The following is a 24,672-nucleotide window of genomic DNA, read 5'->3' on the forward strand; positions in this document are numbered from 1 at the left end:
GCAGTATTTCATTACAAATAATGTCCAAGCGAATTACAAGCACTCCCTCCTTTCCTAAGGACTACGACAGAGGGATAAGAAGAGTTTACCCAGGGGCTTTAGGACTGTTTACAGACAGAGGGGTTGGATGACCCTGGTGTATCTGTTGAACAGAGGAATTTGATCATGGATCGGCAAGTAGAAGCAGGAAGGGAGAAAATACATGGAAGTTATGGCAGGCAGCCTTTGCGTTCCCGTGGCCCCAAACAGCACTGTCCTGCGAGGCAAGGGCACTGTAAGTGGACTGCGACTGATCTGTTCTGAGACTGAGGAGAACAGTGAAATGTTGCTCATCAGTGGGGGGTGATTACTGAAAGTTTTCACTGCTGTGGTGGCAGGGCTGCTGCCACGCAGGCAGCCTCTGGGCGTGCTACCAAGTGCTTTCACTCAAAAGGAATATTGTGTCCTAAGAGCAGGGAACTCATGATTTCGAGATGCCCGCACTGAGCACGAAACCTCTCACAGCAGCGATGGCAGCGGGCGCTGTAGATAAGGCTGCAAGGTTGACTCATTTGGGTTAGCGAGACCTGGGCTAATGGTGCTCCGTGCCACGCAGCTGGCCACGCTGGAGGGCGAGGGCTGCTGCCAGAGGACCCAGACCGTGTGCTCCCTGGCTTTCGGTTCCCTCGAAGCATCCTAAGCACGGGGATGGAGCAAGCACCCGGCTAGTGGGATGCTCATCCGGAGTGGGTGCCCTTGCACCCGCGTGGGCGAGAGTACCGCTGTGCACTCCCATGGGGAGGAAACCTTTGCTCCCTTCCCCAGAGGAGTGGAAGATGGTATCAGCCCGGCTCTCCTCCCCTTCCTCTTACGCAATTCAGAATGCAGGGGAGTGACTTGATTTTTTTTTTTTTTTTTTTTTCCTCCCCTCTCTCAGGGAGTTGGTTTTCACTTCCTGCACTCCTGTGCCTTTGTCTCCTCTGGACGCAGCTGAAGGCACACCTGAGGGGTGAAGGCACGGGGGGACACCCCGCTCCCAGCATCGGTTTCACCAGAGACCACCCAGGTGGGGGGCTGAGAGCACATACCTGGGGATGAGTTGCAGGGTGGGGGGACACGTTGGCCACCCCGGGGCGAGCGGGGACCCGGAGCGCGGCCTTGGCCGCGCTCCGGGTCCCCGCTCGCCCCGGGGTGGTGTGCACCTGGACACCGTCCCTCTTAGCTTCATCTATCTTCTCCCTTCCTTTAGAAAAGGATTAAGGTCTCAAGGCGGTGAGGAGTGGGGCACCAAGATGGCCAGAGGGAGTCCGGGTCCGTGGTTTGTGCTCTGGGTCTGCTTGGTGCTGGCGGTGGACTTCGGCGAAGGGCAGGAGGAAAAACCCTTCGGTGAAACGTGCCTGGAGGACTTTATGGCAGGGATGCCGGATTTGGTGCTGGATACGGACGCCTCTGTCCAGAATGGAGCCACCTTCTTGTCGTCCCCCATGGTCCATCGGAGCAGGGACTGCGTGAGGGCCTGCTGTAAGGACCCCGCTTGTAACCTGGCTCTCGTGGAGCAGGTCCCGGGCACGGAGGAAGACAACATCCAGGGCTGCTTTCTCCTCAACTGCCTCTACGACCAGGCTTTTGTCTGCAGGTTTGCCAGGAAGATCGGCTTTCTTAACTTCTTGAGGAAGGACGTGTACGATTCCTACCTGGCAATGCAGGATCACGGATCTGGTGGTAAGGTGCCCATAAGGGATCTGTGCAAACTGGGGCTGGAAGAGCACTAATGGCCACGGGTGCCAGCTCCAGCTGTGTGCAGCTGTGCTGCCAAATGGTTGGGATAAAGCGGTGTTAAAGACGGGGTTTCTGTATGTCCCTCTGCCACAAAGGTTTTCCCTGACTTTGATAAACTCAGTTAAGATCTGTGCCTCAGTTTACCTATTAGTAAATGGAGAGGGAATCGTTCTTTAACCTATTTGAAGGGGGTGGAGTGAGCGTTTACCAAATGCAGGCTGAGTTTTTGATACTTGAGAATGTAGAGAAAAAGGTATTGTTTTTCTTCTCCCTCCCCCCAGGCCTTTGAGGTTGGAAAGTGAAATCTTCTAAAAATCTACACAGCACCGCGTTTTAAAGGGCTGCATTAATCTCTTAATTGCTCAGGGACTGGAGGCAGGACACAATCCACTTACTTACCTTTCATTTTGCCACAGCCTGAGTCTTGTGAGCAGCAGCCTGCATGGCGAGGTGTCCCGGTATCGCTCTGCTTGTCGGGGCTGGTCCTTGCTGCTGGGGGAGGGAGAGGCAGCAGCTGGGGGAGGCTGATTAGAAAACTCCCCCTTTGGAGGTGGGTTTCCCTTCCGCAGTCCCTGGTTTCCTGCTCTGAAAGATTGCACCTGGACCCAGGAAATCAGGTGGAATACAAACTAATCTGGAGCTGGCTGCCTGCCACACGCTCTGCCGTCTCCAAAGAAATGCAGTGTGTTCAGAAAGGCTGAAAACACGGCAGTTCCTCCTTTTGCTGCCTTCTTCCGTGTTTTGGAGGAAACCTAACGAGACCAGGACATCTGTAGCCTGGCTGGGTCTTTGGCAGCCATAACCAGTTTATTATATGTTGATGCCTGGGCAGGGGATATCTGTACGGGTCGTCCTCCTCACACCCCCTCCCAGCCCACCCATGGCGGGGAAGGAAAAGATCTGTGGATGACAAGGGGAGCGTCCAGGTGGGCGCATGGGCTTGGGCTCGATGGCATGAGCTGAATAGGTCTTTGATCTTCTGCCGGGATGTGCCAGCCTGTGAGCCTCGCAGGTGCTGGAGGTGTGAAATGGCACCAAACCCCGCACCGACCACTTTTGTCCATCCTAAGTAGCAGCGCGGGGGTTTCGGAGCAGGGCACCGCTCCTCTGGAGCAGCCCTTGGGCGTTGCTGGTTTGAGCAGCAGTGTGGCAGAAGTGGTCCTCCTGTCCTCTGTCCCTCCTAGTTGCTTCCCACTGCACTTCAGGGCCTTCTGGTAAATCTCTATCTCACTGTTGCAGTAGTTGTCCTGCATCTCCACTCCAGGCTCAAAATCCTTTCCACGGGAGCTGCAGTTAGCAGGGAACTGAAGCCCACATCACCAGGACTGGAGGTGGCATGCTGGCAGCTGTCTGAGCTCCTACATGCTTTGTTGTAGGAGGAAAAGGGAATGCATCATCTCCAGTACATCCTGATTTCACAAGATTAGATTAAAATACAATGTACTGTTGAGCAATTCAGTCTCCTCATCTCTGTGGACTGGCGCCCCATACAAGGAGACTGCAACCCCCTCCTCTCTGGGCTGGTCCCAGGGCCTGGCATCGCATGCGTGTGGGTCTCTAGAAAGTGTCCCTGGGTCCCTGAGTTCTCTGTGCCACCAGCAGTGCTGTGGTTGCCAATCCATGGCACCTAGCTGGAGCATCCCAGCCCCTGATATGCAGGTGCTGCCTTGCAAACCATCTCTAATGCTGCTTGCACAGATGCTGGGATGGCTGCGGTGGAGCAGGAAGACCCAGGAGGGCTTATCAGCGAGAGGAGAAAAACATGCCAGAAATGCTGTTAGGGATACTCTGCCTGCGGAGGCGGGCATGCCCCTCCTCGCTCACGTGGAGCTTGCGCCATGATACCGCTGCGGCTGTAGGAAGGGCTCGGTCCCTTCTACACCCCCTGTTCGCACTTTCGGGGAGCGCAGGGTGCCGGGCAGGTCTCCAGCTGTAGTGACAGACAGCGGGAGGCTCGCTACTTCGTGCTTGGATCAGGCTGCAATGTTCATGCTGTGCTTCGATGGGAAATGCTTTTCCCTCCTCTCCTGAAATTTTTAGGCATTGTCTTTGACTGATACCAAAAGCTTTCTGAATCACCTTGAATGACATCGGAGGGCTGGCAGGAAAAGAGACAAAGGACTATTACTATTTATTAATCCAGAGATGAAAAGGAGTTATTTTACTGGAGAAATAGCAAATAATAACAAGGGCTATCAGACGATATGAGCTGGGCCCTCCTCCCCACAGCAGCTGATGAGATACTTAAGAATGCAGATCTCAATTTTGGTTCCGATCCAGACAAAAAAATCCAAAACAAAACCCCAAGCCCCTCCAGCCATGATGCTGGAATTGGGTCCGTGCAGGAGGAACGGGCCCGTCTGGGCAGGAAGGGGGGTGCCTGGCTGCCACTGCGGGGGAGAGGGGAAGGGTGCAAAGGTGCGGGCACAGGAGGCCAAATGAAGGAGCCTCTGGGCACCGAGCGTGTCTGCCTGGCAGCATGAGGAAGTTCTACAGCATTTTTGCCTCCAGACCTGTAGAGGATGCCTGAAGAGGCCAGGTGAAATGAGTGTTAAGGAAGCTGTTTTCAGGTTTTCCTCCCAGATGTTTATAGGCAAAAAATCTTGGCCCAGGTTTTGGGCTGGAGACAAAACTGTCTAGTCTTCCTGCTGTTGTGCTGTATCGCTGTTCAAATGTGAAGCTCTGTGGCTGCTCTGGAGCTCAGGTTATTGTCAACCCCCTGAGATTGGCTTTAAACATCTGCAGGAAGCTTATATACTGCTTTATCATCCATCCCTTTCCTTTATGCACTGCTGTCAGGTGTCCTAGGAGCCTTTAGGGTATGCCTGTGTGGCAATCTTCAGATGTCCTCTGCAATAAAGAGGATTAAAAGCATGTTTTTTCTAGTGAATAGTGAAATAGATATTTAGTGGTCCCAGTGGGTGACACTAAACAAAAAAGCCACACGTTGCAAGACCCGCACTACTACTACAGGGAGCAGACCTGTTGAATTAAGAGGTTTATATGTGTTCAGGAGGAGACTACATAACACTTGAAAGAGAGAGCTGAGCTGGGGGCTGCTGAATGGGCAAATTTAATCTTGGAGAGTTTCCAGAGCCTGATGGAAGTAGCTGAAAGCTGGGAGAGTATTATGGGGGAAGCACTGTGTATGCTCGCCCTGTTCTTGCTCTGGCTCGAGCATCCGCGGTGAGACTGCTGGCAACTGAACGCAGGGACAGAGGCACCCTTGCTCTAACCCACTGCGGCTACTCTTACGGTGTTACGACTTCAGAAAAACCTCTGGGTACAGGCAACAAAGAATACAGCTGAAATCTAGCTTCTGCACATCATCTGAGTATATTTTCAGTATTTTGGAGAGCAAGAGCTTCTGAGTCCTTTATAAGCTGGTGGCAACAGCTTGGCTCTGTCTCTCGCCTGTTCCAGCTAATGCACAGCCCGACGTCTCTGATGTTATTGTGAAAAGGCACTATCCTCTTAAATGATTCCCCAGCCTGAACTTTGGTGCGAGTTTTCTGCCTGGCTCATGCGGGAGGGGCAAGCTCACCATGCACTTTATTGGTAATAATGGAGCCCAGTGTTTAAGTAACTACCCCGAGCTTATTCTGGTCTAGGCAAACCAGTTCTGGGTGTGAAACTGGAAAATAACCTCCCTGAACCTTTGTCCGTTTCTTGAACTGAACCTTTTGTGGTGGTTGTGAAATGCTGGGTGACACTCTCCTCCTCCCGTTGAATTCAGGACTTGTGAGTGGGAGACGGGAAGCGCTGGGGAACCGCAGGGTTCAGGATGTGTCCGCTCCTGCGTCACTGTAGAGAGAGACTTGCAGGTTAAAACTTTGGTAATGCATTCAAAAAGGAGAGCTCCCCAAGTTTGAAGCTCACCCCTCTTCAAATGTTTGGTCCCGCGCTGGTTTCCGTTCTGCGGGCACAGTGCAACTGAAATGAGCGGTGCTGGGATCCTGGCTGGGGCTGAGACAGGTCTGGTCACTGGTCTCCCCTTCCCAGTTGCTCAGCCCCGAGCCGGCTGCTTGTCCAGCTCAGGCCAGGAGAGGGGAACTGCACGTTCAGTACCCACACCACAGATTCAGAGGCTGGTGTATACTGGAAGGGCCCTCGGAGACCAGCCGGTCCAGCTCCCTGCTCAGAGCAGGTGATGAGGGGCTTCCACTCCACTCGCTGTGAAATTACTGTTTGCCACGCAGAATTTACTGAAGTGCCGCGTTGTGGCTACCTCACGTCTTGTCTCTGGAGCTATTTAAGGAGACTGGAGGAACAAACCAATCTTTACTAAAATGGCACGAAGACCTGTGGGAGAGTCTTTCCCTCTGCCTGCTAAAGCAAATCAGGCTGTTTTCCCCCATGCTGAGGAAGGATGGAAACAGCCTGGGGTTGCAGCAGATTGCATTATTCTGAAAATATAATCCATTCAGTCATGCTGTATTGTTTTAGAGAGGTTAAGTTGACCTGCTGTGTGCACCTCTTACAAACCACTATAGAAACACCTAGAAATTAATGCTGAGAGCTGCTTGGCTCTGCGTGAGTTGTCGGAAAACTATATGGCTTCATCATGACTGTATTTGCCACCCAGCCAGGATTAATCCCTACAGAAAGAGCCTGTATTTCTCTTTCTCCAGGCACTGTGTTGCACTGCCTTGTTCCCTTCTCCCTCTCCCCCTCCTCAGGCAAATTAACACTGTGGCGGCAGCAGCATCCTTCGCTACCTTTGCCTGTTACAGTGGAGAGTTTTCTAGTGGCAATGGGCGAGATTTTCATGAACCCTCCCTGAAAGCTGTTCACTTTTGAATGACTTCCCTGGAAGCAACGCAAGAGCAGAGCTTTAGCATTTGCAGGGAGAGCCGCGCTGCTGCCTGCCTCTGCCCACCTGCTTTTGCAGCAGGCAGGCTCAGCTGGCTTCTGACACTTGAAATCTCCGAGGTTGCGTGTCTCATGGACGCTGGAATTTGGGCGGCCTCATTTCTGCTCCTGTCTCTGCTACTGGCCTGCCCAGTGGCTTTGAGCAGTGGCTTTTGTCCCCAGTGAGGTCCTTCCCTTCGCAGTGCCTCAGTGTCCCCAGTGCAAACCGCGCTCGTCTCGTTTGTAAGCTGCTCCTGCAACGGCAGGCAACAGCGGGCTGTAAGAGCCCCTCAGTGACCACGAGAAAGCTTTCCAGCTCTTTCTAGTGGCAACCTCAAACCATTCTGAGGTATTTTCAAGCTTTGCTTTATAGTCTCAAGTACTCAGGGTGTATCTGCATGAGCGCTGGAATGGAGGAAATCTGGTTTTCTGTGAATTTGTCTCTCGAGGGCAAGCGCTGATACCTGAGCTCCGAAAGAGAAATCCCCAAACTGGGAGCTTTGCAAGTGCTTTCTGCTGCGGGATTTCACTGGTGCCTGCGTGTTCGGATAGTGAGGTCCCTAGTGGGGTCTCTCCCCCCACCTAGATGCTTACTTTTGCAGCCCTTGTAGGAATTCAGTATCTTTTAGATTCCTGTTCCCCCATCAACTTTGGTTCAAGTTTACTCATTGTTAGAGGTGAAGCCAGACAAATCACTGACTGCATAAGCCTTAAAGCTAGATGAAATTTTTTAAAAAGCAAAAACCAGGGACTGAGGCATGAATACACTGTGAGCCATATAAACTTGTTTTTAAGCATTTTGGATTTACTCTATCAAGCTTTTCTCCGGGATCATAAAGAAAAGATCTTTCACCTTCCGATGTATTTTATAAATGGAAGCGGAAGTTGTCGCTTAATGATGTGACTCCAGGAGCATGCGTTCCACAGTAAAGAGCACGACACAGAACAGCATCATAAAGCTTTACTCTCCCTGTTAATTAAGAGTTTTACAGCAGAAACTTTCCATAGTCAAAAGAGCATTATAGCAAAGGTAACTTTCCTTTTTCAAACAGGCTTTCAGAGCAAACCAAACTGAATGGAGAATCTCCCTTCTACGAGCGGTTTGTTGGTACGCACTGGCTCAGCACCCGGTTATGAAGCTCAGGTGGAGAACAGCCACGTTGCCACTGAAGGCTTCATATAGTCAGTGTAGCAGAAATACTCCAAAGTCACTGAGCTTTCAGACATCCTAAGGAGAAAAGGGAGAGACCTGAAAATGAAATCCTTCATTTCTGGTGGGAGTTCCTCCTTCACAGTCACCGCACATCATAAGCAAATACTCTGACTATTTTTCTGGAGGTGAGGAGGGTCAGGGAATTTGGCTAATCTGAGATGGGATCTGGAGAGGTTGCTGACCCATTGATCAGAACCAACCTTTTACTTCCCCATGCAATCCACACCCAAAGTAACTAAATTGACCTGTGGAGAAATATGTGGCCTGCAATTTTTTTTTTTTAAGTGTACATGCTTAAAAATGGCAAAGAGAAAATGTGATTTGGAGTTGTTGTGAGTTAATGACCATCCTCTGCGGTGCTGAAGAACTGGTCTTTCCCTCGTGCAATCGCACCCACCTACTGGACTCACCCTGGCAGGAGGGTGGCAGGGAGCAGGCTGCACTTCTCCCTGGCAGGGTCATGGTGTTTGCCTGGGAGGAATGCCAGGAATGTGTCCCCTTTCCAGGGCTTGTAGTGCTGTGTACGAGGTGGTTGTGAGGCTGTTTTTCCCTGTTTGGTTTGGAAGGTGTTGCCAGCTCCAGTCATTGCTTTCACCTATGAATGTTCTCATGGCAAGACCGCTTGAAAATAAAGTGAAACTCCAATTATTTGTTCGACTGGCCCTGCTCAAAACCAAGAGGTGCCAGGGTCTCTTGGCCCTGCTTAGTGTCTTTCAGCAAGCAGTCTTTGTGCCTGATTGAGACAGGACCCATCGCTCTGGGATGCAGCCCTGAGGAAGGAGCAGCAGGGAGGTATTCCTCACCCAAAGCTGAAAGGACACCAGGGTGGGCATCTCTGCTTGTGATGCAGGGGGTGTCTTCCTGGCCTCTTTCAGTCCAGCTGGGTATCTTCTGCCTATTTTGGTGGTTGGATCAAGCTCAACAATATGAGCTTGATCCCATATTGTTCCCACCCAACACTTCCATGAAAAGGTTAAAAGATAAAACCAGTGACAGACTGCAGAGAGCACACAGACTGGTGCGATAAATGTAACCAGAAGCTAGCAGCGACTGGCCTCTTATACAGTAAAACGGCAGCCCCGGCAGCCCGGCGATGAGGGAGGTAAGCTGCAGGGCTGCGGCCGGGGAGCAGGCTGCAGGGGGAACCGCAGGGGGCTGGTACGCCCATACCCTCCCCGATTCTGCCGCCGAACAGGCTGAGCGCAGTGCTCGAACGTGTAAACAAGGGAAGGTTTGTTTCCCCTGTGACTTTCTGGTGGCAGCAGCATTTGTAAGACCAGGGCAGAATGAATATATCTTCATTTGATAAAAGATACTAGAAAATAGAAGATCTGAATACTGTGTTCAGTTTTGGGCCCCTCACTACAAGAGAGACATTGAGGTGCTGGAGCGTGTCCAGAGAAGGGCAACGAAGCTGGTGAAGGGTCTGGAGAACAAGTCTGATGAGGAGCGGCTGAGGGAACTGGGGTGGTTTAGCCTGGAGAAAAGGAGGCTGAGGGGAGACCTTATCGCTCTCTACAGCTCCCTGAAAGGAGGCTGTAGAGAGGTGGGGGTCGGTCTCTTCTCCCAAATAACAAGCAATAGGACAAGAGGAAATGGCCTCAAGTTGCGCCAGGGGAGGTTTAGATTGGATATTAGGAAAAATTTCTTCGCCGAAACGGTTGTCAAGCATTGGAACAGGCTGCCCAGGGAAGTGGTGGAGTCGCCATCCCTGGAGGTATTTAAAAGACGTGTAGATGTGGTGCTTAGGGACATGGTGTAGTGGTGGACTTGGCAGTGCTAGGTTAACGGTTGGACTCAATGATCGAAAAGGTCTTTTCCAACCTGAACGATTCTGTGATTCTGTGATTCTGGGTGGATTTGTGGTAACTGATCTGGAATATGTGTTGCAAAGCCCTCTATCCTACTGAATCTAGTGATGAAAGAACTAAAAAGTAGCTTGTTTTGAATGTCAGGTTTGTTTGTATATATGCCTTATATTAAAGGTCCCTTCAGTAGGCTCTAGCAAGAGTCAGCAGCTGGGATCTGGATGCAAAACCACTCAAACAGGAAATTAGGAGCAAGTCTACAACAGTGAAAATAACTAGCTGATGGAGTAGTTTTCTAAGGGGTTTGGGCACTAATCCTCTTCTTCATTCACAGTCAATGTAACAGTGTAATGGCAGAGTGATTTATATTTAGCTTATAAATGACGATCGATGCTTTTACAAAAGACTCATGTTGAACTTCAACACTGAGTCTTGGACTTGGTACAGGTGCTATCAGGTGGAGTTCTATGGGCTGAGCTATGCAGGAAGCCTGTGGTCAGAGACGTTCAGGCCGAAAGGAGTTATGAGTCAGGCTCAGTGGTGTCATTGTATAGGCTGTTCTTGATGGCATGGGCAGGGATCAGTCTTCATCTCTTACACTTACAGTCTGGAAAAGTGTTTAATGGATTGTGGAGGCTGCTGGTAAGCTAATCCATGGAATGGCACAAAAATAATGATCTCACGAATGGCATTTGTGTGCTTTTTTTAAGGCATGCGTGTCAGAGAGCGGGGTGGAAGATGAGGTGGAGGAGGGATATGTCCCATCCAAATCCCGCATTGCATAGCTCTGGTTAAGTATGCTAACATAGTGCTTGGAGATGGTGGTAGGAATGATGACAGTCAGTTCCACATTCTTCAGCACCCACATCAGGTCCTCCCTACGTGAAGGGTGGAGATGGGTCTATGCTGTTTTGCAAGGATGTGGTCCAATGGTCAGAAGCACAATGGCTGTAGCCACAGGGACACCCTGTTACGATGGTTCCTGTGGGCAGAAGTGGCCAGGGAGCCAACTGACTCAAAGTGGGTTGTGGAGATACTAAATTAGTGAGGGCAGTAGTAACGGTATTGATTGCCTGTTGCTTGCTCAGGCTGCAAGAAGCACAGCTGTATAAAAGTGTTTTCCTTTCAGTGGTTGAAGTCTGTATTGATTTAGCCTGGAAGAATCCCCTTCCCTTGTCTTCCTGTAATGGAGACAAGGACTGGACCCTTCAGCCTCTTACCCAAGCCTTGTTCTGCATTTCTTCTGCAGAAGACCATCCTCCAATAGCCCGCACGGGCATGGACATGAGGGTACAACCGGGGGAGCCAGTGATGCTGAGAGGCACAGAGAGCACAGATGACCGAGGGATAGTCAGCTATGAATGGAAACAGGTCCTCGGCGATCCCTCCGTGGAGATGAAGGTAGGGAGCTGCAGGAAGGAAGCAGCTTGCTCAGTGTCACCTGTGGTCTGCACTAGGTTGGGCTCTCACAGCCACTGACTTAGAGGTCACCTTGTCCTTCCCTCCTCGAGCCATTCCACCCATGAGTCTGTTCCCAAAAAAAAGCTATGGAGCACTCCTTGTGGTTGCCCCCACCCTCTCGCGCACTACTGGGACGTGGCATTTCTTGGCCTCATCAGGTCTCAGGCTCCGTGCGCCAGGATGCCATCTCAAACCTTCCTGAGCAACATCTGATCTGCCTGGCTGGAAGCACCCAAGAGGGCAGCAGCTTCAGTGCAAGAGCTGCCTCTGCTCCCAAGCTCCTGTAGTTCAGTGAAGAACTTGCTCTTAGTTTTGCTCTGCTCCACTTTGGTGCTTCTCCTCCACCGGCTCTGAATAATCCAGTCTCAGGCTCTGCTTCTGTTGTCCTGGGGCTTGTCCTGGACTTTGCCTCTCTTTAGAACACAGGTTCCTCCCATTTTTCTGAGCTGGAGCAGAAGTTATGTCTCCTGACTGGCTCCAAGATCTCTGGCTTGTGAACACTGCCTATCTGATAGATGTTAAATGTGAATTGTGGCTTTAGAAGAGCAAGTGTTTACTGTTAAACTGCTGCAAAATGCTCTGGAAAGCCCTAGAGCTCATATGGAGCTCTTGTGGCAACTTTTGGAAGAATTACCAAATGAGTGCATCAGGCCCACAGCTGATTTGAAGACCAGTAATGACTAGCTCTGGGGTGCTGAGGGGGCTGTGGAAGTCTGGAAGTACTCCTTCCCTTTTCCCTTCCCCCTAGCCCAACCAACGCAACTTTCAGGGGGGGAGGGAAGAGTCCTCTAGTATTATGCTGTGTTAACTACATTAAGATGATATATGGCAACACTGTGTTCTCTTGAAACCTAACCAAAAAGGCAGATAGCACGGAAACGGAGGCCCAATATTGTTGGCAAATATAGGGAAAAAGTTTGTGTCAGTAATATCACAGCTGTCTATTCTGACAAAATAATTCACTCTCTTTTAGAAACCTCTCAGCAGGCAAAGAAATAGGACTCTTCCATCTCTAAAACTAAATATACTTGTCATATTCAAAATGAAAAGAGTATATATTTCTTAAATACACCTAGCTTATTCCCTATGTACTAAGTGATTCATAATAGGTTTTATTTTTTAAAAAGTAAAATAAAAACTACAGGTATTTCAGTCCTCTCCAAAGTTTTTTATTTTCCCTCGTGCCTTCACAATGCCCCAAAATATGAAATATCTAACTATGCTTGCGGTTTTCTTTCTCTCTGCTATTCCAGCTGGGTACCAGCCCATGGATTTGGGGGGGATTGTATAGCACTGAGACATTTTTCATGCCAGACATCTGCTTGGGGGTTTCCAGCCAAGCTCTTTTCTTCCTAATGCAGGAACATGGGCCTTGCATGGCTTCACTCACTCCCTCATTAGAGGTACGGTTTTCTGCATAAGCCTTTCTTTTGCATTCTCAGAAGCATGAAGAAGATCAGGTAGAAATCTCCAATCTACAGGCGGGGACTTACATCTTCCAGCTTACTGTCACGGACACTGCACAACAGCAAGACTTCACCAACATCACCATCATGGTGCTGAATTCTGAGCAGACTGAAGGTGAGCCTGAGCCCACGGATGTCTAGCTGGAGTCCCCACGCCTGGGTGCTGCTCTGGCATTACTGGTGCTCTTCTCAGAGGGGTAGATGGGAAAACAGCACAACCAAGAGACCGGACTTGCTTGTCAACTTTTCCTAGTAAAAGCCTGTATCTGACCTGCAGTGGAAGGACTCCGCATTCACAGTGGTCTACTCTAGGGTTTTCACATCCTCTTGCAGAAGAGGTGGCCTGCAATAACCCCATCCTCTCTGCATGTCATTGCCCTCTGCTGGGTGATGCGAGAGTGGCTGAAGCCAGGGGTGCAACTGAGGGTGTAAGACAGGAGAATCTGAAAGGTCTGGTTGACTCCATGGTTTTGCTGTGAAGGCCCTAATTCCCTTAAGCTGCAGGACAGGTGGAGCCATCTGCATGACATTCAAAGTGTCCCTGGCTTTATTTATATGTTTTACTTTAATGGCCTTGTTTAATGATCAAAATGTTCAGCATTACAAGTACATTAGGAGCAAGGAGTTCTTGGACAAATGGTTGACTAGTAGCTAAGCAGGGAATTTCTCCTCCTACCACAGGTACCATAAAAATACAAGAACAGCCATGTCAAGTGACGCTAATGGTCTGTCCAAAATCCAGTACACTGCATCCAACAGCGTCCAGAGGTTGATACTCTGGAAAGAGTACAAGAACATGACAGGCTATCAGTAAATCCCTACTATGCTTGGCTAGTCCCCAAGGAATTTGCAGCTGGGAGATTTTTTTAAGCAGAAGATGGTGTCTTTGTGTTTAATAGCCATGGATGAATCCTTTTTTGACCTCATGTAATCTTTGCACAGCAGCAACATCCTGAAGCAAGGAGTTTCACAGCTTAACTGTGTGCTGTGTGGAGAAGCAGCTCCTTTTGTTTTATGGATGCGGCACCTTCTAATTTGATTTTGTGACCCTGCCTTTCATATAAGAAAATATATACCATGATTCCCTACTCACCTTCTCCATGCCGCTCAAGATTTTAGAAATTTTTCAGAGAAGTGTCCACACTGTTGATGAACTTTCCCTTGGAAGACTTTTCTCTTTTGTATACGTGAAGGGAAAGCAAGCTAACCAGAGCCTTTTATGTTAACTTTCTTGATAGAGCATTGTTTGACTCCTAAGAAGGTGGGTTGGTGTCGGGGATCTTTTCCACGTTGGTTTTACAACCCAAGCCTTCAGCAGTGTGAGGAGTTCATTTTTGGCGGCTGCAAGCCCAACAAGAATAACTACTTATGGGAAGAGGAGTGTAAACTTGCCTGCAAGAATGTCAGAGGTGAGTCTTCTTCAAAACTTAGCCCCCTCTTTCTCATAGGATTGGGATGACTGTGTGGGCAGGTACTGCAGCTTCTTGGCTGGCAGATAGTTAGAGCCCAGAGAGCTGAGGAGACCAGGCTAATTACGGACGGGGAGTCCTAGTCTTACACTGCCAACATATCTGACTCAGCTCCTGGAGCACTGCTCGCCTGGTCAGCGTCCCTGGTGTGTCTGTAGCTGCAGAAAGCCTCACCAAATCTTCGTGTCACATCTGAAACCTATATTTGGAGGGTAGCATTGTGCTGTGGGGGACCCAGAAGTGCTTCACTCCCAAAATGAAATTAATCTTCCTCCTTGGCACCCTCTTAGCCAAGTCTGAGAATGACTTAGTGCTGCCTCTGATAAATGGGCTGAGCCTCTGCCAGGCCCCTTGCAATGCACAGCTTAAGGAGGAGGTGAAAGCCTTAGAAAAGAAAGACTGTTTGGGAACGGTCTAGCTAGTGGTGGGAAGTTCCCCTGTGCTCCTCCAGGCCTGCCTCACGTGGGTACTACTCACCTGGGGTCTCTGGGTGGTGGGCATCCTTATTTCCCCTCCCTAACCCCTACAGGGCTTGTTTCCAGAAAATACGCACTTCTTAGGTGAAATATGAAGGCAATATAAAGCTGATCTTGAGCTGGTAAAATGATGTGGTGGTAAATTTATTTTATTTTTCCCCTTGTCTCTTCAGGTTCTGTTGGTGGGCGACAACAGCCAGGTGAGCCTCCTGTACTACTGGGTAATCCTGCTGTGAGCTCAGGCTCAGTGTTTCACATCCATTCCTGTGGCTTTTGATTAGCACTCAGTCAGTGCGGAAAGTGAGGCACCGGAGACTAATTTCTTTACTACGCCTTTCACTTGCATGTCATAGGATAATTCCGGTTGGGGATTACCTCTGGAGGTCATCTGGTCCAACCCAGTACTCAAAGCAGGGCCAGCTTTGAGTCACATTGGGTTGCTCAGGACTGCATCCAGTCCAGTTTTGGGTATCTCTGACAAAGGAGATTTTACACTTTCTCTGGTCAAACTGTGTCAGTGTTTGATGACCTTTGTTATAATTTTTTTCCCCTTATATCAAATCACTTTCCCTTGTTGCAACTTGTGTCTGTTGCTGCTCATCCTATTACTGTGCACCTCCAAAATGAGTCTGTCTCTGTCTTTTCCGTAACCTCACGCTAGGTCTTGTGCTCCAGCCCCTTGCTGAGTCTCTACTGGATTCACTCCAGTGTGCCAGTGTCTTCTGTGCACTGGGGAGCTCAGAACTGGGCACAGTACTCAGCACTTGGGACCACCTCTGGAGCAGAGGGGAATAACCACTGTTCTCCATTGGCTCTCGCAGCCTGGTGTGCAGGTTTCATTCTGGCTTTCCCAATTTAATCCCACATACTTGGGCAATGTCTCCATATTCTTCCTGAGTAGCTCATTCTTGCTTCCACCTTCTGTGTACTTCTTTTTTGAGAGGAAGCATGGCTGTTCCCAGACCAATGTTTCATTTATAAACAAGAAATGATCTTTTTTTTCGAGATCTTTTTTTCGAGTCCAGGGTGGCACTGAAGAGAGACCTTAACCAATCTGCCTTGTTTCTTTTTTGCCAGCCCTATCAGCAGCTTTTAAGTCCTTCATAAAGCATCTATGTGGCAGGGAAAAACAATTAATTTTAATGAGCTATCCGAACTGTTTCTGATGCAGTGTGCAATGGGAACTGTCCGTCCCCCTTCTTCAGATGCAAGGATGGCTGCTGCATTGATGCCTATCTGGAGTGTGATGAAACTCTCGACTGTGCTGATGGATCGGACGAGATGTATTGTGAACAATGTAAGTACTTCAAATTCTGGCTTAGACAACTTAGTATCTGCCCAGGGGTCAGTGCATTGTAAGTTACAGGTGTTATAGAATCACAGAATCGTTTAGGTTGGAAAACACCTTTAAGATCATTGAGTCCAACCATTAACCTAACACTGCCAAGTCCACCGCTAAACCATGTCCCTAAGCACCACATCTACATGTCTTTTAAATGCCTCCAGGGATGGTGACTCAACCACTTCCCTGGGCAGCCTGTTCCAATGCTTGATAACCCATTTGGTGAAGACATTTTTCCTAATATCCAATCTAAACCTCCCCTGGCGCAACTTGAGGCCATTTCCTCTCGTCCTATCACTTGTTATTTTGGAGAAGAGACTGACCCCCACCTCTCTACAACCTCCTTTCGGGGAGTTGTAGAGAGCGATAAGGTCTCCCCTCAGCCTCCTTTTCTCCAGGCTAAACAACCCCAGTTCCCTCAGCCGCTCCTCATCAGACTTGTTCTCCAGACCCTTCACCAGCTTCGTTGCCCTTCTCTGGACACGCTCCAGCACCTCAATGTCCCTCTTGTAGTGGGGGGCCCAAAACCGAACACAGTATTCGAGGTGCAGCCTCACCAGTGCTGAGTACAGGGGCACGATCACTTCCCTACTCCTGCTGGCCACGCTATTTCTGATACAAGCCAGAATGCCATTGGCTTTCTTGGCCGCCTGGGCACGCTGCTGGCTCATATTCAGCCGGCTGTCGACCTACGCCCCCAGGTCCTTTTCCGCCAGGCAGCTTTCCAGCCACTCTTCCCCAAGCCTGTAGCGTTGCATGGGGTTGTTGTGGCCCAAGTGCAGGACCTGGCACTTGGCCTTGTTGAACCTCATGCAGTTGACCTCGGCCCATTGATCCAGCCTGTCCAGGTCCCTCTGCAGAGCCTTCCTACCCTCAAGCAGATCAACACTCCCGCACAACTTGGTGTCATCTACAAACTTACTGAGGGTTCACTCAATCCCCTCATCCAGATCATTGATAAAGATATTAAACGGGACTGGCCCCAGTACTGAGCCCTGGGGAACACCGCTTGTGACCAGCCGCCAACTGGATTTAACTGTTGACTCAATGCTTTTTGGTGCCTTATTTTCTTATCTCCTGACCCTGCATTACCTCTTTCTGCACTATTATATTTGCAGTTTCTGCCATCTCCTGTATCTCTGCTGACTGCAAGAGCTGATCTTCCTTCTGGGACATTTCCTGCCTCTTAAATATTCTTCAGCTTTCTTCTCTGCACCTGTCTGTAAGACTTCAGAGCCTGTCCTCCCCTCCCTTTCCAGTATTTTTCTCACTGAATGACCTTACCTGCTCTCCTATAGTTGGGAGATGGGAAATGAAACCATGATTTCTCCCAGTCTGTCCAGCGTCACAGTCCCCTTAACATCCTCACATTATGCTAATGTAAATGCACAGTGGCGAGCTGCCCAAGTCTGCAATCTCTCCTCCCTCCCTCCCTTTTCTGACAGAATTCCCATAATCTCTTTCCTATATGTGGGTGTTTTGTTGCCTGTTTAGGTTGCAAGCATACGATTCATCTCTCTTGCCCTCTCTTATATCCTACACTAGTCCTCTTTCACACTTCTTAAATTGTGGAGTGATAGCAGTTTCCCCATACTTCTTGATGAAAAAAAATAAGAAAGCAGCCTTTTTTCCCTTAGTTTTGTCTCTGTAATTGTGGAACGGAAACTGGGAATAGTTTCTCATTATTACATTTTATTTTTCCCACGTTCCTCTCATAGCTTTGAGATATTTAAGAACCTCAAATTATACCTCCCTTTCCCTGGCTTGTGATAGCAAAGGAATGTGCAGGAAAGCCCTGTCTGCCCATGTCTGCATGGATGCAGGCATTTCTTTTGTATTCAACTGGTGAGAGAAGTTTTCACATGAAATGTTTCTCTTGCAGATGCTCGTGAGTTCAATAGACTGCAGAAAATCAACGTCACACGTAAGCAAGGTACGTACTGTCCAGAGCACCTAGGCTGACATCTACCAGCTTTTTTTCCTTCAGTCTGTTGTTTCATGGTAAAACTGCTTCCTTGTAGAATTCCAAAAACAGGTGTAGCATCTGCGTAGCCCCTGTACTAAAAATGAGCAAGGCCCTGTTCTCTGACCTTGAGGACAGCTGTTTATAGCAAGCTTCACCCTCCTGCCTAAACTTTTTCCACCCAAGCAGGTCTCATGTGTATTGCCTGTTGGGCACAGTACCTGGCCTGTACAAAACCCTGCAGCACTTTTTTTGAAATAGTGCAAACCAAAGCAGCGTGGGGGACACAACAATGGCATAAGACAAGCAGTCATATGCCTGTGCTCGATCCCATACCTTTGCCTTGTTGGTACTAGTGTAGACAGTGGCACTATCACTGGGCTAAAAGCATGTATCCCAAGTCAGCTTAAACGCAGCTTGCTTGTAGAGAAGACCCAAGCCGAACCGTGGTTTCTATGTGTCCAGGCTCTTCATGTTCCCTTCTGCCTCCCAAGGCGGACAGGTCGTTTCTGCAGGGGATTGAATCCAAGGTCTAGCATGACTGCACGCTCTGATGTTCCTTTTTCCTCCTTGCTAGTCAGGTTTATGGGCAGGTGGCAGCTCACCTTGGCAATGCCAATTTGAGCAGCTGCCAACTGGGCAGTGGGGACTGAGAGCTACTGCTCTGGCCATGGATTCCCTCTGCCATGGTGCTTGTGCTCTTCTGTTGTCAGCAGAAAATGTTGCTGCTCTGGGAACACACTGCTTGGGCTAGAGCACCTCTCCCTTGCTTTGCCAGGTCACTGCGTGGACTTGCCTGATACTGGACAGTGCACCGAGAGCATCCCGCGCTGGTACTATAACCCCTTCTCTGAGAAATGTGACCCCTTCACCTACGGGGGCTGCGGTGGCAACAACAACAACTTTGAAGAAGAGGAAGAGTGCATGAAATCATGTTCAGGCATCACAAGTAAGCAGACATAGTGAAGGCTGGAGTTTTACTGATCAAACTATGAAAATCACTCCAGATTAAATTCTGTGGTCCCAAAGAGGCAGTGACTTGGGAGCTTTCAGTCAAAGTAGCTCTGCTCTCAAACCCTGGCCATGCCCCACAGCATTCTTCAACGTGACCAATGGCTTACAGGGAACAGTGCGTATCTACAGCACCTTTCTGCAATGCAGCCTGTCATTTCTCAGAGCTGGAAAACATTTTGGGTGCTGATGTTGAAAAAGGGACAGAGGAGGATGACAAAACTAACCAGAGATATGGTATGGCCTCTCTACAGAGAATCTAACTTTCTAGCTTGGCTCCAGTTCTCCCCAAGTGTGAGGGGAGAAATCAAGAAAATCCTCCATGACACATATTAGGCAGAGGTTTTAAACAAACAAGAGGGAAACGTTTACACTGTAGAGCTTTGTACATGTTGCTGGGGAGGCCAACAGCTGAAACAGGAGGAATTCTGCCAAACTGTACCTGTTAGGAGGCAAACCGTTGCTGCTTTTCTGAAGTGCCATCCTCAGCTACACTACGCCTCACAGCCTGCCCTGAGAGCTCAGTACCATGGCTGTCAAGAGGGATGCTGTATGCATTCAGTCACTTCAGAGCACTGGAAATATGTTCCTCAGAAACCTGTCTTATCCCATGTTCCCAACCTTCTTCGTAAAACTATTTTCCCCCTCTCTGCTCTCAATTCAGAAGCAGATGCCATTGGCCGGAGATGGGAATCATTTGAGTCCCAAAGTGCTACGTTAAGTGAGTAACAGTTTTTTGTACAGATCTTGCTTGTTGCTTTTACCCCTGTCCCGAGAAATATCTTGCCTTTCCTTGCAAATAATAGCCTTCTCTCCCACCCCCCTTTTGAAGCTGAGGGAGCAATGTGGGATTTGTGGGATGCTAGCAGTGGCAAGAGATGCTTCTGTGCACTGTGCATCTGTGGTCCAATTTCTCCTTTGTCTGTGACTCAGTAGCTCATATCAGAGGCTCCTGATTTTCATTCCATCAACTTGCATGAATACTCCACTGTTGAACATCAAAAAATGGCAAGTAAAATTCTCCCTAAGGGCTAAGTTCACATAAGGACCACTAACTTCTGCAAGAAAGAAGGCCCAAGTGGGTATGTGAATAATGCTGGGTGCCAGACTGTGGGGAAATCTGATGACCCTATACACCCTCTCTACAACTGTAAAGAACACCAAAGATATTGAATTACAAGTTCTTAAAAGACTATCACATTAAGGTTGGTGTCCTTTCACCACACAGCTGTAAGGCCTCTTTCTTCAGTAGAGAACTCCTGAAATTATACACTTCTGTTCTTCAACCCTAGAGACTGATTTAATCTTCAAATTCACACCAACTCTAAAATGCATCGTGTTTGACTGCATCGTGATGATGCAGGAGTTTGGCTGGTTGTAGAAGACCAAGTGCTCACAGCACTGCTACGAGCTCTTTCCCCACAAACTCAGCCTATCCACCATAGCTCGCTCCAACAGCGTTATCCCAACCAGGAGGTGCTTTCTGTGACCACCCCTTGGTGGCCTCCCTGTTGATATATGAAGCAAGGCCAGCGTTGCAGAAGGGCTTGATATTCATAGGGGTGTCAAATGGCCAAGCCTGCCGAAGTTACCGAATAGCCTTTAGAGGGCGTGGTGCATCTGGGAAATGGTGGGAACCACAATTTGGGAGAGACAGGCTGGCTGTACCCTGGCCATACCCTTATGCCATGCGCTGCCGCCTTCTTTGCCCAGTTGTGCAGTGACCACCCTGCTGCAGGCCAGCTATTGCCCACCTCTTCTCTTTGCCAGCACAGCTTCTCTGCAGTGGCTTTTGTGCTTGCTTCTTCCTGACTGCCCCTGCTGCATCAGAGCTCGTGGAGCAGCCCTTCTAACACGTCCATGTATCCCCCGCAGGTGCCTTTGAGGTAGTGATCGCTGCGGTCCTCGGGATCTGCATCATGGTGGTCCTGGCGATCATCGGCTACTTCTTCCTGAAGAACAGGAAGAAGAACAGCCGCCGCCGTCAGCCGACCACTGCTACCAACTCAACCCTCTCCACCACAGAGGACACTGAGCATCTCTTTTACAGCAGTGCCACCAAACCAGTCTGACCTACAGCCTCTTTCTTTCCAGTGCACTGGGGCACTCCCCAAAACTTCTGGAGTTCTGTTTTTAGACACAGACCTGTGCCTGAAGGACTCTTTCTCTTCAAAGACATTTGTAGCATCAGGCCAAGATATAGCCATGATTTGGCGGTACTAGTGTTTGTGATTGTCTTGGCTAAATGGCTGCTCTGGAAAGTGAGCATCTGGGAGCATTTTGATGCTCTGTGATGTCTGTCCCTTTCTAACCTCAAACAATCCAGTGAAACTCTGAATTACATCTTTCTTCCTGCTCAAACCTGGAGCACAACTCCGCTCAACTTAGTGAAGGACCCTGGGACTGGATCTGTGTAGCATTCATGTTGGTGAGTGGTGCAAGCTCACCAGAGCCAGCAATTTTTTGTTTGCAGTGCCACTTTCTTCCACCCAACCTCGTATTTTCCTCCATTTTCCCCAGCCCCACTGCCTCCCAGCAGTCCTCCTGGTCATGGTGAGCCTCTTGAGGGCTGTGAGATTCACGTAACTGTCCAGACCTGTTCCAAGGGCTCTGTGACACTCCAGTGGTTCCTGTTTTCGAGATGGAAGGAAACAGAAATACCTGCTTTAATCACTAGACTTTGCTTTTTAACAGAAAAGCACAGCTAGATTTTTTTCTGCCTGGCTGCCATGTTACAGCCTCCTATGTATAGTATGTGTCCACCTTTTTCTCTCTATGAGTTGCCCTGGTTGCTTTCCCAGTGTTCAGTCTGAACCCAAACACATTGAGAAAATATCTATTTATTCTCACATGAAAGGAAAGGAAATGTCCCTACTTTTCCTGCTGATGGTAAGGAGAGGGTGGAAGGACCCAGCTCCCTCGCAGTTGGACCGTTGTTGCAGCTTTGATTCTACTGCGCTCTCCTCCGAGCACACAGCCTGACCTGAGTCCCTGGCATCTCCCAGAGCACAGGAGTGGCTGGATACCGCCAGCTAATGTCCCCTGAGTTTCTCACTCCTGCTGGCCCGGCCCTCTCAGTGCAAGATGAGCCCAGCCCCAGGAGGTCCAGAGCTCATCCCTGGCCCCATGGCAGCGTGTGACATTTCCCCTTCGGTGAGGTCCCGTCTGTTTCCCCGTAGGCTGTTTGCAGTGAGGTGCTTCCCAGGTCTGCTGCATCTCTGTTGTCCAGCCTTGTACCTCTGGGAGCTGAGGACTTCTCTTGGGGGCAGAAGCTGCTATTTCTGAAGTGCCTGGTACACTTTGTCAGCTGTGGGGTTGGCACCAATCCCCAAACTTCCAGTGCCTGCTGCTCTTGGAAAACTCCTGCTGTGAAGAGAGAGGAAATCGGTACGTGTGTGTTTGCATGTGTGTGTGTGCATGTGTGTAAGAAGCATAAATCTATGTACAGACTTTAGTTTAAATGCTTGGACCCTTTCAGGGCTGAGGGCGGAGTGGCTCTGGAAGGCTTTGGTGAAGCCATGCCCAGCTCAGGGCATGGCTCAGGTCCTCTCAAGTGCAGCTCCAGGAGAGCTGCCTCATTGGACCGATGCCTGGGCTGGAAGGGAAGAAACCACAGCCCACAGCCTGCTGGCAATCTGACTGCACGCTTCTCCCTGTCACGGGCATGTGCCTCAGTGTCCCTGGGGCTGGTCAGATTCCTCCACGGCTTTTCATGATCTGTCTCGTATCATTTCTTCCATCTCTTTGTTTTTCCCACAGCCTGTCATGGCCTATGCAATAAACCTAACATCTCGATTTAGTTTTTTGTGCGCTCACTCTGATAATAAAAGTAATTGTTTGTCTTATCTGACTTGGGAGTGGTGTCTGAGAAGCAATGACCCGCAGAGGGGGCAGGTACCATTCCCATGCCTGCTATCTCGCACCCTTTCATCTGCCCAGACTGCGGTAGCTCAGGGGAGAGTGCTCGGGCGTTGCTGCAGCAGCAGCGGTCCCGTGGCTTGGGGAGGGCTGGGAGTGGGGGATGCAACATGTGTGGATACCCGGATACCCAGTGAGGTGTGCTGGGAGTGAGGTGATTACCCACTAAGTCACCCAGAGAGCAAGGCAGGGTGTAACCTGAAACTGGGTTCCAGCTGGTCAGACTGGTTTGGGATTTGGGTCTGAAACCAAAAGCAGACACTATTCTTCAAACAGGAGTTGCTCTAGCTGTGTCTCCAGGATAGTGATCGCTCAGGCACTGCAATGTAAAGTTAGCTAAATGTAAACTTGGCTGATCGGCAACGGATGTCTATGGGAACCCAGCAAACCTGCCCCTGCGTCACTGACCTGCAGCGCTGGGCCTCCAAACGCTGCTCCACATGGGGAAGGCTCTCCCCCCTGTGCTCTGCTCTGGACTCTGGGGTTTGCTCTCCCCTACCGCCTCTCTCTTCCCCCACTCTACACCAGCTGCCCCGTCCTACCGTTTCCAGCTACTTATGCCTACGTTATCCCCCATGTCCTGAAGAGCTGCCCCAGGAGCAGCTCTCTGCTGAGCCGTGCTCTGCTCGGCCGATGGGGTCACCAGTCGCAGCACGGTGCGGGTAACCCCTGGCGTGAGACTGCTGTTGGAAACCAAGGCTGCTTCTCTTGATAGTCTCTAAAGAGAGAAGGCTACGTGTATTACAGTCTCTTTCACTTAAAGCACATCTTGGTGTCTCGGCTAGCGGCAGGCGAAGGGGCCGGACCCCGCTCCCGCTTGGCCTCTGCTGCAGGGGGAGCCGCGGGCTCCGGGGCGCGGGGGCCGGGGCCGTGAGGAGCGCCGCCATCTTGGTCCAACGTGCGGCAGGGAAGCTCAGGCAGGCAGCTGGCACCGGGGCCAGAGCCGCGCCGCACGCCCACGCCTGTCACCGCGCACGCCTGGCGTCTGCACTCCCCGCGTTTTACCGTGTGGGGTCACTCGGGCTGCGCCAGCAGCTCCTGCGTGGGCCGGCCGGGGAAGGGCCCTGCACCCCGGCGTCCCACCCGCCTTCAGCCTTCGCACCCCTCCGCGGGGGCCGCTCGCCCCCCGCCAGAAACAAGGGTTTCTGCTCTCCGGGAAATCCCAGCTCTTTCAAGTGGGTTTGTTGTTCAGACGGGAACGGGAGCCCACATTTTGAAACTTTCTGCAAAATGAACCCCCCACCCCCCTTCAAAAAACAGAATTGGAGACTGTCTCGCTGTCGGCTGATTAAGAAACATTTTTCGGTGAAAGCTGAACTGCCGCGTTTCACTGGCTGTGCCTGATGGTGAGCAAGTCCTTGCTATTCCCCCCGCCGCGGCCAGAAACAAGCAGTTGTGTGAAGTTGTTGGTTGGTTTTGGGCAGAGTTGCTCCTCCTGGCGCGGAGGTCCCCAGCGTGTCCCCCTGAGCCCCCCACCCCCGCGCTCTGCTCCGTGGTGCCGGAGGCTCCCGGGGGTGTGGAGCTGGCCCCTTGTCCTTGCAGTGCATGCGGGCAATGTCTTCCCCACCGAGGTCAGTGTTTTCACGGGGGTTGTTTGCACAGCTGAACCGAGTCAGGCTCCTGCCCAGCCCTGGGAGCTGCTGCCCACTGTGCTGCTCCACCACGGGAAACCTGCTGCCTCTTCACAAGTGTCCGGTCTGACTCGGTGGTGGCTTCCACCTCTTGCAGAAGGAAGACCATTAAGCCTCTCATCCCTTCCTGATCAGCAAAGCTTTTGACCCACCTTGCTCCGACTGTCAGGAAGGAGGGCTTGCCTGAGCTTTTGGCTGAGTTAATCTCAGCGGGCTGGAGGGGACCTCGCAGGCTTTATGTGGCTGCCGGGCTGGATGCAGGAAGCATCAGCTCACAGCTAAATATCGGGTGTCTCCGGCTTCCC

The 24,672-nt window shown here is 50.3% G+C and overlaps 1 protein-coding gene across 1 annotated transcript; it reads left to right on the forward strand.

Annotated features, from left to right (window-relative positions):
- The first annotated feature begins 904 nt into the window (after positions 1-904).
- Positions 905-22,668, forward strand: SPINT1 (serine peptidase inhibitor, Kunitz type 1). The gene is made up of 11 exons (XM_075502720.1): positions 905-1,045; positions 1,229-1,701; positions 10,880-11,031; positions 12,534-12,672; positions 13,796-13,966; positions 14,676-14,702; positions 15,674-15,799; positions 17,727-17,777; positions 18,586-18,756; positions 19,483-19,539; positions 20,694-22,668. Exons 2-11 carry the CDS (start codon positions 1,272-1,274, stop codon positions 20,888-20,890), a joined length of 1,521 nt encoding a protein of 506 aa, XP_075358835.1. The 5' UTR covers positions 905-1,045; positions 1,229-1,271; the 3' UTR covers positions 20,891-22,668.
- The last annotated feature ends 2,004 nt before the right edge of the window (positions 22,669-24,672 follow it).

Source organism: Mycteria americana, chromosome 5 (assembly GCF_035582795.1).
Source record: "Mycteria americana isolate JAX WOST 10 ecotype Jacksonville Zoo and Gardens chromosome 5, USCA_MyAme_1.0, whole genome shotgun sequence".
NCBI classification, from domain to species: Eukaryota; Metazoa; Chordata; class Aves; order Ciconiiformes; family Ciconiidae; genus Mycteria; species Mycteria americana.

Excerpts from the sequence above, each read along its gene's own strand:
- SPINT1 (XM_075502720.1), top strand. The coding sequence starts at position 1,272 with ATGGCCAGAGGGAGTCCGGGTCCGTGGTTTGTGCTCTGGGTCTGCTTG. Across the intron at positions 1,702-10,879 it reads GCAGGATCACGGATCTGGTG|AAGACCATCCTCCAATAGCC; the intron begins GTAAGGTGCCCA and ends TTTCTTCTGCAG. Across the intron at positions 17,778-18,585 it reads CAACGTCACACGTAAGCAAG|GTCACTGCGTGGACTTGCCT; the intron begins GTACGTACTGTC and ends TTGCTTTGCCAG.